Source organism: Pholcus phalangioides, unplaced genomic scaffold, assembly GCF_987345545.1.
Source record: "Pholcus phalangioides strain wild (caught in Gottingen) unplaced genomic scaffold, Ppha-v1.0 ptg000008l_1, whole genome shotgun sequence".
Classification (NCBI taxonomy): domain Eukaryota; kingdom Metazoa; phylum Arthropoda; class Arachnida; order Araneae; family Pholcidae; genus Pholcus; species Pholcus phalangioides.
Genome location: NW_028301601.1, coordinates 7,093,520 through 7,107,296, shown reverse-complemented (window position 1 = coordinate 7,107,296; position 13,777 = coordinate 7,093,520). Strand labels below are relative to the sequence as shown.

Here is a 13,777-nt window from a genome sequence, read left to right as displayed (position 1 = left end):
AGCATCCAGAAATTATACGACAAAAAATGCAGAACATAGACAGTGTCTCGATGTTAACTGGTCCACTTCATAAATGAATAGAAAAAAATCACGGAAATTGAATGCAAGCATTGTTCTGGAAAAAAAACAGGAAATTTTGTCACTCTCACAATTAGGTACATATTCATCCACTAGATGCCGCTCCAATATGCGAAACGATAATTTCAAAAATTCGATATTTTCAAAGCATGACACAACTACGATTATTTATGATGCGAGTGCACCCCTCCCCTTATATATATTTTTACACTCAGACCATGTGTCCCGTTTTAAGGAACACGAGCATTTTCCCAATTCAAATACAAATACAACACCACAACAGGCAAAATGCCCAACGAGGTGGGGCTGAGACGAAATGTTCATTTTCCCACTCTTTAAAGTTCATAATTGTTTTTATTTTCGAGTTGCGAATTCGATTATTGCGTGCAGATTGTGTATGTACATGTATAGCTACAAGTTCATCTTACATACGTCATGTACGGCGTAGGCGCCAGAAGCTCAGAGATCAGGATGCTTGGGGACTCCCTTCCCAATTAACATTGTGAGAGGGCTCAGCCACGCCAAAGAATTCATGTATACACAATGTAATGCATGTGACCCATGCGGGCATCCCTGAATCCTGTAAGTATGGGACGTCCAGCAACTCTGGCACCCAAAGATAGGAAACCAAACAAAAATGCATAGAATAAAAAGTCATGACATAATTATTATTAAGAATTCCTACCATACTAAATATAGGTTCGGTAGCCTACGAGACTAGCATTGAGAAGAAAAAGATTGTTCAAAGTTGAAGAGAATTTACTCAGTTTAAAAATCGAATGGAATTTCTTTTTAATTTTCGAAAAATTCTTCACGTATCACACCTGATACCATGGCGTGCCACTTTCGGCACGCGTGCCGTGCGTTGGCCACCCCTGCTCTATGCTATGAAATAATGGTATTTATCTGCGTTCCCTAAATAGCTAATTCTTCACTCAAATCAAAGATCTCGTCGATGTAAAAATGAAGATAAAATAGACAAATTCATTTTTTAATAATTAAAATATTTTGAAATAACCAGATAGCAGAGAATCTATGTCTGAACTTGAAGATCATACAATCAGTGAGTCGGAAATAGTGTCTCTAATACTGATTTGCACAATGAAGATAATGGAATTATACGTTTTGCAGTTAGAATTTCAATACTTGCTATACAAGCATTGCAAGTGTTGAAAGTATATTTTAGTACTCTCTACTTTGCGGATAACAAATGATGAAACTTTGGCATAAAAGTTACAAGTTTCAGCAAAATGTCTCTTAAAATCCTTTGCATTATCTCTCAAAGTGTGGCTGCTTTGATGAAAATTTCATCAAATAAGGAACGGCGAACATCGATTGGATCAACTGCAACTCTAAGTATTTGGCGGTGAAATCTAGTGGAGAACTTTCTTGGATTGTAATGTCCCTTATGAAAATTGTACAGTGGATGGTGAATTAGTTTCATGTACGTGTTGGTGCCTTTGAAATTGCTGAATAATCCTAGGATATTAAAATATGAATAATTTTCATATCCAAAATATCCTGGACCCTGCATAGTAAACACTGTGTATGGGGTAAAAGATCAGAAAAAAAAATTCCTTGGGGCCCATGGACCCTATTAACCATCCCTTTTCATTATGTGGGTGTGCATGATATCTCGTGCATGCTATAGCGTCCTGCTATACCCATGCTATACCCTGCTATAACGTCATTTCTATAGACCGAATAAAAATGACTTCATAAATGGGGATGAAAAACAAAGAAGTAAGACCAAACACGCTATTTGTGCAGGCACAAACTGACCTTTCAAAATTTCGCCTTATAAGCGAGGTGATGCAGACATTATACCCAGTTCTTAGTGTTTTATGTTTGTGTGTTGAAAAACAAGCCACTTTTTGATGTTTAACCAGTAGTTCATACGGCGTTTTGATTATCGACACGAAAAGAGCTAACTCTTTAATAGTAATAAATTAACGCAATTTGTGTGTGAAGTGAAATTTTAATGTACAAATGAAAAATTTTTGGATTTATGTAGAACTGTTTCGAGGTTCGAAGTTCTTGGTTTCTTTCTTTTTCAATACTAAACAAGCATTATAGACAAAGCAAACAAGTCGGGTCATATTGAAAGGAATTTTACAACTTTAGGGTAAATCTGAACAGTACAGTGGGGTCAAGATATTTTCAACATACAGTAATTCGTAACAACAATAATAATAATAGTAGTAACAGTAAACCCACGGTTTATGAACTCTTAATTCGTCTCTGAAGTCCGTTCGTAAACCGAAATAACGTTTCCTATATGAATCAATGTAAAATGAATTAATCCGTTCCTGGAACTCCGAAGATTTTAAGTGTGAACTTTTGAACTGCTCCTGTGAATAACCAATATGGTTATTAAACAAAGACTGAAAAACAAAATACTATAATTCGAAAGAGATGAAATGCAAACGGAATGAAAACGATGCAAGGGCAAAGTCTTGTTTCGTGAATAAGAATCATCCATTAAATCAGTGCCCTGAAAAGGTCCAACAAACATATTGTTTAAGAACACACAAAATCTCAACTTACAATACTTCAGAGCAAAAATATATAAAATCTTAGAAATAGAAAAGAAGTGAAAAAATAAGTTTTTTATAGATGTTGCCAAAGAAGCGCAAGAGGTGATAAGTAGCAAACTTTTATCATTTTTAGTAATGTTTTGCGGCTTTAATAGCTTCTTTCCGCCGCGGTTTCTTTTTGTTTTTATGTGTTTCTGGGTGAGATGAATAGACTTAAATTTGTTCTTAGTTATTTTTTTTGAGACCGTCACCTTGGGATACTTTCCCCGTAAGTAAGCATTCTAGTTATAACTATAATAAGTTTTAAAAAGTCGGATAATTACGGTAAAATCCATTAAGGTCCAGAAACTTGAAAACGGATTTCCAGGCTGCTCCTAATTTTATCTCGAGAGTTTCGAAAACATTCTATTTTTAGACCGTAAGAAGATGAATTGGGAGGGACATCAAATGTCAACACCGTCACCGTATGCAAGTCAATTTCGTTCGAATCCGGACTATACTGTCATTGGCACCGGAAATATCAATCATCCACGTCTGAGTTGATGCAGATTCTTCACATGACGGGGCGATGGTGTTTTCTAATAACAAAAGGAGGCAATATGTTTCCGAATATTATATTTATTTTGAAGTTGGGCCCGATTTATACGAGTCCGAAGCGCAATCGATCGAAGCAATCACTGGATATTGCTATCTAATCGGGATTAATGATAATAGCTTGAGACACTTTCCCCCCTTAGAAATTTGGTTGGTAAAATTTAATTGTCACCAATGTTTATTATCTTTTAAATTTGTCAAGTAGGTCTAACGCGAACAGTGATGACCGGACCTGAAAATATCTAACAATTTTTCATTACAGTATGACATGTTTGTTATCGTGCTTATCGCTCATATGCGATGGATATTAAAACCCCTAGGAACCCTTTGCTAAATTTGCAGATTATTTGTTTTGTGACGCTGTTCGTGGAGGCACGCGCTCTCTAGAAAATTAGTTATTAATTTCATTCTTCAAATGGATTTAGTACCAAATTTTTGCTATTGAATTTTTTCTGATGAGTTTTACGAAATTGAAAAAAAATGTATATATTTCCGAAAGTGCTAATTAAAAAAGATGTGTTCATATGTCCTGTAAAGTACGGGTCGTATGGTCACTCCATTTGACAAATGACGCGTGAAGACGAACGCCGGAAAGAGAAAGCCTTGGTAGTTAGAACGTGGGGAGTAAGAATGTCTGTGGGTTGTTACGCAGGTTAAGGAATACTAAACCCCGGCCTGGCAAGTATAATTCGCCAATAGGGGTTCCCCGGAGGGAACATTTATTTTCTAATAAATGTTATTAGATAATTATTAATAAATATATATAAATATTTATAATATATATAAATATTTATAATATATATAAATATTATTTATATTAATAAATATTTTTTTCTAATAAATTCTATAATACAATAAAAAAATGTTAAGCAGGTTAATATAATTACGCGGGGGAAAAAGTTCTCACGAATACTGATGGTAGCCCCATCTATCTTTTACATCTATCTTCAAATTAGAACTCAAAATATAATATTGAAAATGAGAGAAGAAATTTTCACAATTTGCAATTGCTGAACCTGAATGATTATTTTCAACGCTGTGTGATGATATCGGTTAGGCTCGCTGCACAAATATATTACGTTGATTTTGCGTTGAAAGAGAATTATTATTTTCGCACCGCATAGATATAAGATAATGTAAAAAATAATTTGATTGATAAAAAACAGTAGATTAATCGTTCAAGGGGCCCTTGAACAAAGAAGAAATTAGTGGGGTCCCCACCAACTGGACTAAAATATATTGTTTAAATTTAGGGGCTCGAAAAACATGAGTCTCATGGCAAATGCTCCTCTTACTCAAGAGAAAATCTAGCCCTGAAAGTATTACAATAAAATGCAAGCGATTTTGGTGCCCCCAGGATTGTTTCGTGACGAGCCGCCACATGGTTATAACCTTAAAATTTGTCGAGCAGATCGGCACGAGATCGGATCTGAAATTTCTAGTGATTTTATTTATTTTTTGTACAGAATGGCATGTTTGTTATTGTGCTTATCGTTTTGTTCACGTGATGGTTGTTTGATGGGATATCCTTTGATACAATCGCAGATTGTTTGGCTGCTGACGCAGGTGATCTTTCTGCTGTGGGGTCTGTTCCTCTGTCTGACATTCCTATGCGGCTGCCTGAGACTGCTGAAGTGCGTGACCAGGTTGCCGCTGCCATTCATTTCCCAGAACGAATCCGGCCACCACGAGATCAAAGGTTCGTTGCATGCAGCGGACATCAAGTTGCCAAACGGCCATGGCCACAACGCTCCTCCCGCTTCAGTTGGTTTGAATCACCAGCCGCAGCATCACCACCATCATCAGTTGCCAAACTTCCCGGCCGGTGCGTTCTCGTCCACGCCAGCCGAAGACCGTCTCAGGCCGAAGATACGGATCACGGACGTCAACGAACAGACGTACAGTTACGTCAGTGACGGGTCGCCCGCAGCCACCGTCTTTGAGCAGTCACCACAAAGTACGGAAATTACTATACTATATTCTTGAAAGTGTGATTGGTCGAAAACAATTTTTGTGACTCACAATGTTGAACAACCTTAAGAAATCATTGTCATGATTAGTCAATTCAACAAATTGCTTTTAAAAATATTTAACTCACTGTGGTGTCTGTATATCGGGTGTCCCGTAAATTCGTGGACAGTTAAAAAAATCATAAACGTTGAAGGAATTGGTCTTTTAGAATATGGTTTACAAAACGTTATTCTCAGGAAACGGATATTTTTTAGCTAGTTCAATTTTTCGTGAATAGATGGCACTTTATTCCTGAATGTCCCTTTGTTACTTATATAAGGTATATAAAGCACTATCAGTGAAGTTGTGATACCTCAGCCACGAATCACCTGCTGAAGCTTTACGAACGCTTCGTATACGGAAGAGATTTAAAGAAAGTCACAGGTCCAATCACTCCTGCCGGACTGATTTACGGTACCATTTATCGACAAAAATTTGGCCAAACAATATTTTTACCTTCCGGACAATAACAGTTTCCCAAACATCATTTAAAAATACCAATTCCTTTTACGAATTTTTAAACTACGTACTTTTACGAATTTACAGGACACTGCATATTAATTTTTCTTTAGAAGAGGACAACATGCGGTCTTTGCCGATCCTAGAGTCTGCGATGCGTCAGTCGTGGTCGCCCAGGAAAAGTCAGCTTGGTGGGAAAAATGAAGATCCAGCCCTAACACGTCCTTTGATGGTAAGAATCGCTCCTGAGAAATTTATTCGTGCAAGATTATTTGTGTGCAAATTTCACTTTGCTGACACTAAGGTCACTGTTTTGCAAGGTCCGATTGTTCAACGATCATTATGCATCGCCACGCATGATGTTTGCAGGTAATTAGTTGAACCATCTGCGCAGGAATGTAATTGAGCTGTATTTTGCAGAAACGTAATCGATGTATCGGAACAGACCTGCACACACACACGCGCGCACACAACAGCACAAATATTCAATCATTATACCCCACTCATAGTTTTCAAAATTGTTGGCAACACTGAAAATTCATACACAATACTAGATACGCGAACTGGGACTGTAAGGCACACATACACGTTTTTTGTAATATTCATTCGATAGCCCATGGCAATAGATCGGAGTTGTGCTCAGTCCGAAATAAATAAATAAATAAATGTAATTGGACTCCAAATATTTGACAGAATGTGATTTTACCATATTTCTAACCGAATTATGCAGAAATAGCATTACTTGCAGAAATGTAACTGAATCGCATTTGACAGTTGATAATTCAACTGCTTTGGCCAGAATGTAATTGAACGCATTTGACAGTTTGTCGTTGAACCACGTTTGACATAATGCAATTAATCATATTTGGCAAAAAAAAAATTCAACTAAGTCTCGCACACTGTAGCAACAGAACTACAACGGTAGAAATATTCGATCATTGCACTTCATACACTGTTTGAAACATAGATGGCAGCACTTAAAAGTCAAACACAACACTAGATACCTACTGAGACTGTTAGGTACAAATGCACACTTCTGGTACACCTCATTCGGCATGAATTGCCTATGGCGATAGACCAGAGTTGTGCTATGGCGATAGACCAGAGTTGTGCTATGTCAGAAACGAAGAAATGTAACTCAGGCTATATTTGACAGAATTTAGTTTTTTTACCATATTTCATACAAATGTAATCGAACCGATTTTTCAGAAATTTAATTAAACCGTATTTTACAGAAATGTAATTGCACAAGAGATTTTGTGGAAATGTAATTGCACAAGAGATTTTGTGGAAATGTAATTGCACAAGAGATTTTGTGGAAATGTAATTGCACAAGAGATTTTGTGGAAATGTAATTGCACAAGAGATTTTGTGGAAATGTAATTGCAACGCGTATATTTCTAGAATTTAAACGAACGGTATATTTCTACTATGTAAATGAACCGTATGTTATGAATGTAATTGAGACAAATGTGATTGAGCAAAGTATTTTGCAGAAAATCCACGGAAAACCCGAAATATTAATTTCACTTTTTTTTGCATTTTTCGCATTTTGTATTCTTGCGTTTTTTGTTTTTTTTTTGTGTGCATCCTGTTTTTTCATCAGATATTTTGAATATATGTGTGAGTGAAATTCTATGTTTTTAACCTATAGTTTTCTTTGACAACGGACCCACCCTTTCATAAGGGCAGTGGCTAAAATCGATAGACCGTGGGCCGTGTTTGGTTTGAAAGCAAAAGTATTGTTATAGAAAAATTTATTAAACTTCTATTTTTTACATTCTCCGGTATGAAATTGTGCCTGTTTCTTGCAGAGTGACCGAGAATCCGCTCCAGCCAACTTATTAACCGAGGAACATTCGCCAACTACAGCCATTCCCGTGTCCGAAATACGCCAAAATGGACCTGCCACTATATCCGCCCTGCACAAAGGTGGTACTTATGCCCACAGGACCACGAGGTAGTATATTGTGTTTTAAATGCGTAATTCTCATTAAAAGACAGTAATTATTCGAAAATGATATGGTAAGAATCAGTTATTTACGGTTCTACTTTTGCCCTAGGATGTCAGACCACTTGGAAGAGTTCAAATTCGATACCTGTAAACTCAAGTCTAACAGCAGAAGTAGATTGGAGAAGCTGCTGCGCAAGCTCGTCGTTACGTCATTGCTGGGGACCCTGTTGTGTCTTCTTAGGGCTTATGACATATTCGGACCGCATGGGCTCTCGTCCAGTAGGCGACAGGCAGCTGTTATACCGTGGTTTTGTTACCAAACAATAAGCAGGTAATAATACATATTCGCATTTTGTCTTCAACAATGTGAACAATGGAAATAGCTCAACTATGTAAATTTAAATCGGATGATCCATCGGCTCATTGTTAAAAAATTTTTATACCCTTTTGATTATTCAGAACTTCAGGTACTTTCACGCATCGAGCTAAAAGAAGCCCCTGATCATTTTTGTCGCACCACAGTCATTTTCTGCACACACGAGGGCTAATTAGATCAGGATGTGCAATTTATTGCCAATTCCGAATGGCAGCTTTTTTTTTTACTTACCGAGCGGGTGGTGTGCTAACCCCTCGGTGTGAGACTCCCTGCCGTAGTAATCTTTTGAGAACCCCCTGCAACGGGAAGAAGTACTACATCATAATGGAAGTCACATATTTTTTATGACCCGAATCAAATAGACATTTCAAAAGCAGAAACTACCAGGAAATTCGAAGAGATGTCCTTCTATGTACTTTAGTGAATAACGCCAGAAAAATCTGCACCTCACAAGGGCAAATTAGATGGAAAACCCCCCTGAGACTCTCGAAAACTTGGCCCGGGGTACATTAGTAATTGTGTGGATAACTCTTTCAGACAAAGATCAAGAACACAATTAATCAAGGCCTCAGCACTGGCTGCTGACCTCAGGTTTGCTCCAGTGACTAAAATCTGTATGTAGCTGTGGAATATCTGAGTACACACTGATTGATGGATGTAACCTTTGACGTGCGTATGTGACGTTGCAATAAATTGTTGCACTGGGTTGTCTGCAATAATGCGCCTATAAGGGAGAGCGAACTCGTCATTCATTTTTGCAAAGAACGGTTTAATCGCTCTAAGTGATGTCCCGGTAATCGTTGAAAAATAGAATAGGGAACTTCGATTGACTGCGATAATTTGATCATTTTTGTCGCACCGCAGTCTGCACACGAGGGCTAATTAGACCGAGACCTACAATTTATTGCCGATTCCGAACGGCAGGCTTGTTTTTTATACTCAACGAAAGGTTGGGGCGCTAACCCCTCCATGGGGGACTTCCTGCGGTAGCAATTTTTTTCTGCGGTCATGTCGATCTTTTTGTTGTACCCCAGTGTCAGGAAAGTTTTCTGACAAGGGCGAACCAGGTATCGAACACGCGACACCTCTATACATCCTTTGTTACTTTAGGCGAGTATCTTATCGACCTCGGCTATCGAGCCTGACTGCGATAATGCAGACGTTCCACATTCCCTCAAAAATGAATTCGGCCTGATATTTCAAGAAGCCCCAGTCTTCACTAGTTCTTCATAGGCTGACTATATTTCTAAAAGAAATACGGGGCATCGCTATATACCGTATACGGGGAAATACGGGGATCACGAGAAATCCAGTTGACGTCAAAAATGATGCCAAACGGAAGCAAGCTCGCCACTTGTAGCTAAAATCACAGAAAATTTCCCATTGGCGAAAAATGCAGCTCTACTGAGAATCGCAATGAATCAAAATGGATTCTACAGGTGGATATTCATATTTTTGCCAGAAATATCATAATGTAATTTTAAAAATTATATTATGGGTTATATCCAAGGTTCGAATACTTTGCACTTGGTACATGAACTACAAATCGAATACCTTTCCCTGTAATTCGAATATTTTGCACTAAAATTCGAATACTTCGGACCGAAGTTCGAAAACTTTGCACTGATAATTCGGCAAAGTATATAATGTAGTTAGATGTATTAAAATTTATACATCTATCTACGATCAAATTAAGCGTCCACTAGTTATAATTATGAAAAAAATTACGATTTGAAAATTAACTGATGAATTAGTTAACCACTATAGTTAATTAATTTATTCCGAACAGTTAAAACCCATTTTAAATGAACCAGTTAACATGAACATATGAATTACTGACACTTGTTAATTAATAATCATAATTTATTAATAATTATCTGAAAGTAAATTATTATCACAACGATTAGACGATTATTATTTTGCCATCTCAAGACGTATACTATCGGAGTAGACACGGAGAGGTTTGGGGGGGGGGGGTCGTTCCCAAACCACGAACGTGGCGAGACAGAAGGAGGAAGTTGCATGTTATTGTGGGATAAAAATTCAAGTCGGCTTCAATGATGATGCGGTAGAACACGGGACATTAAAAAGAAAATGTCGGGGCAGTCAAAACTACTGTAAATCCGGTAAATATCCTTGGAAAACTGGGTGTTATTCTCACTGGTAAGTGGGGGAGAAATGATGGCGCCATCTCTGTTCAGAACCGAAAACTATGTATAATCCAATTTCCTGAAACTGAAATTTATTAACACACACAAAATACATAAATACACAAAGTAATTACAACACGACACATATACGAGCACACACGTACAACACATAAGGTCCACTTTTGTTGTGACTAAGGAATCAGTGGCAAACTATATAGAATATCTATGTTAATGGCAAACAGACGTATACAGGGTGATTCACAGAAGATGGGGAAAAACTTTAAGAGGTGATAGTACACACCAGTACAAACAATTGTCAACAAAGAATGCATGGTCTAACACGAAACGCAAACACGCTAGTTCCGCACACGTTAAAAGGCATTCCTGCTGAAATTTATCGGGAGAAAAAGAAAAACACCATGCATGCAAATGTAACCTGAGGAAGAAGAAGAAACGGTATGCAAATCTGCGTTACAGTGAATAAAAGGCGTGGACGCCAGCCCTGTGAAGTTATTCCAGCGTGAAACCGTTTTAACAGTTGTAACGTACGGGATAATGGCACACTTTAGAAATACTAAAAAAGCAGACATGCATTTCACTTACGGAGCTGCAAACGAAAGTACCGCAGAGGCAACACGAATTTATGGTGAGCGTTTTCCCCATTATCCCGTACGTTACAACTATTAGAACGGTTGCACGCTGGAATAATCTCACAAGGCTAGCGTCCGCGTCTTTCATTCATCATGACGCAGATTTGCATACGGTTTCTTCTTCTTCCCCAGGTTACATTTGCATGCATGGTGTTCTTCCCCCCCCCCCCGATAAATTTGAACAGGAATGCCGTTTTAACGGTTGCGGAGCGGCCGTTTCGAAACACACTAGCGCGTTTGCGTTTCATGTTAGACCATGTATTCTTTGATGTTTGCATGGTGTGTAATATCACCTCTTAAAGTTTCCCCATCTCTTCTGAATCACCCTGTAGAGCAGAGTGAATAGCATAGCCTTAAACATGGTTTTCACAATCAATCTAATCACAAACCAATCCCAATCTTATTATAATATGGTTTCCGAATCAAATTATTTTTCATTTAAAGTACAAAATTTTTGCTTTATTCGTTATTTATATAGTTTATAATGGATTTCCTGGAAGAGTTCAAATTTTTAGCATTCTTTTCAAATCGTGGTTTAATTTATTGTATTTTCTGGTTGCGAAATAAAGAAACTGCTTTTGGAAACGGTTTTCCTTGGGTTTCGTAACCTTAATTCCTGGAAGAAAAGAGCATTATATAATGCTCTCAAAAATGCAATGAGTAAAATTGATGACGTTTCTATGAAAGATTAAAATAGTAATAAAAAAAGAGCAAAATGCGTCGAAAGAGATATTTAATCTTAATTGTCTGCGATCCGGTTACAATGAGCTGTTGAATGAAAATGGGAGATTTCCTTTTTTTTCATTTTATTCCAGCTCCCGTTATCATTTAATCAAGAGGAAAAACGATTCGGAACGATCAAGTAAAAGATTAATAGAGATTTTAAGTGAATTCATAATGAAACGGAGACATGAATTGTGTCTGGCATTTTGGATGGAAGCCAATGGTTGTTTCCTCCAAACCGAGGTCAAGGTTTCTGTTCCAGATGGAAATAGCCGGGGAATCGTCTTTCCTGTGGAATTAACTTGATAAGTCCCTGAGAGAGAGCGAAGCGATGTCTCTCTTGAGATAATTATTAAATGCTTAGTGAAGCTTGAATTAATCTCCCTTATTAACAATGTTATTAATTGGTGCGTTTTTGTCCTTGAATATCATCTTCGTAAATAGTAAAAATAGTGTATGTAACAGGGCTTTATCTTTTAGGAGGTGGGGGAGCTCACGCATTTTAACGTGGCCAAAAAGTCGCGAAAACTATAGTCCAGGATAAAAAGGGTCACTAAAAACATTATTTAACTATTGGATAATTTCAAATTTTTTGCATATATTTTTGATTGTATGTGCTATGCTATGTCAGTGCAATGTTTCACATCTCTCCAATATTTTTTTCGCAAAAAAGAAAAGAAAATGCGTTTTTGAGAGATTGTGCGTGTGGATGAAATAGCATAATATCTCAATATAATTGAATAAAAGTAGACTCAAAATATAGAAAACTGTTCGGTTTTCAAAATAAAACAAAAGATTCAGATTTCATTTGCTCAATTCTATTTGAAATCAAATCTGAAATTCAAATTTAAATGGTTTTTTTATTATTCATTTTAAAATTTAGCTTATTTAGTAAATTTTTTTAGTTTAAAAAAACGCGAAAATTTAAAGTTCCCCCGCTTAGTATGATGTCAACGACTTTTCCTCGCTTAATTGAATATTACGCTTCGCACGTCAGCTGTCCACGATGAGGGGCTTATCCTGTCAGTCGTTGTAACGGTCGCTATAGCGCGGGGCCGTTATAACGATCGTCGACTGTATTTGCTTTCTTTGCCACAGCAGAACAATGTGCAGAAAATCTGATCCACCGTCAATGAGAATTCCCTAATTTGTGATCTATTTGCATCAGAAATAATTTTACCTCTCTCAATGAATCATGAACGACATGGTCAGAATGTCATACAAAAAACGAGCTGAAATGAGCAAAAGCTGTATTGAAAGATGAGTGTTAAGCCCCCTCCCCCCGCAATTTGGATTTCAAATGGACTTACGGCGTCGCCACGGATTAATTGCGGAAAGAAGTGGCACCCCCAGAGAGGTGATTAATATAATCGCAAGGGGTTCGTTTTTCAGTCCACGTAACCCCCAGCTGGCTCGGTTTTTTCCCGCGTATCCACGTCCCCGAATCCCCCAGGCATCTCTCCACCCCCTCCGATATGTTTCACGCATTACAGATTCCGAAAACTTCCCTTAAAATGTATATGTTTAATTAAATTAAATGCTATATTTTTTCATTATATGGTTTTTTATTTTTGAAGTAAGCAAACAAATTAACACAAAGATTGGAAAAAGAAATTAATGTGACATTTGGGACTTCATTGAATTACAAATTTTTGAAAAATTAGGCTCAAAAGCGGATAAGTATGAACTCAAATCCGGAGCTGCTTCAGTTGGCTTCTACATCTATTTTTTATATAAGTATACGAGAAAAAAAAAGCACGTTCAACAAGCGCCGCGCTAGCAAACGGCAGCAAAAACGTTATGGCTTTTCTAGAAAGTTCACTGTATTCGTCACAGCGGCGAGCCCAAAAACTGACTAGGTTCACCATCACGTCATTAAAGAGGATCTTCAGAGTGGTATCTGATGCGAGCTCTAGCAATTTCTCCCTTTCTGGAATCGACAATGAAGTCGGTTCATTTGAAAGGATTAGATGTCCACCGATCACTTATTTCCGGCTCTGAAAAATATTTTTCAAACGAGGATTTTGATCCTTCCATGTGACCGACCGTTAAATTTAGCTCGACTTATGACAGGAAATCGTAAAGTGTTTCGAACACTTCCAAAAAAAGGGCTACCTCCTGCCGAAGTTCGAACAGCCGCATCAAGACTCAACCCCGGGACAACCACCTAATTGAGTGTGCGAAAGCAAAGTGTTGCGAAGGCTGTCCATGTCTTCACACAGCAATTTAAACAATCCGTAATTGGT

General features: G+C 37.6%; 1 protein-coding gene across 1 annotated transcript in view; it reads left to right on the top strand.

Moving 5' to 3' along the window:
• The window catches only part of LOC149083577 (uncharacterized), a 158,986-nt gene that overhangs the window by 136,622 nt on the left and 8,587 nt on the right, over window positions 1-13,777 (top strand). Inside the window, exons 5-8 of the mRNA XM_089235380.1 lie at window positions 4,755-5,166; window positions 5,792-5,910; window positions 7,493-7,638; window positions 7,742-7,963. Coding sequence (XP_089091506.1) covers window positions 4,755-5,166; window positions 5,792-5,910; window positions 7,493-7,638; window positions 7,742-7,963 — 899 coding nt within the window. The remainder of the gene's footprint in view (window positions 1-4,754; window positions 5,167-5,791; window positions 5,911-7,492; window positions 7,639-7,741; window positions 7,964-13,777) is intronic.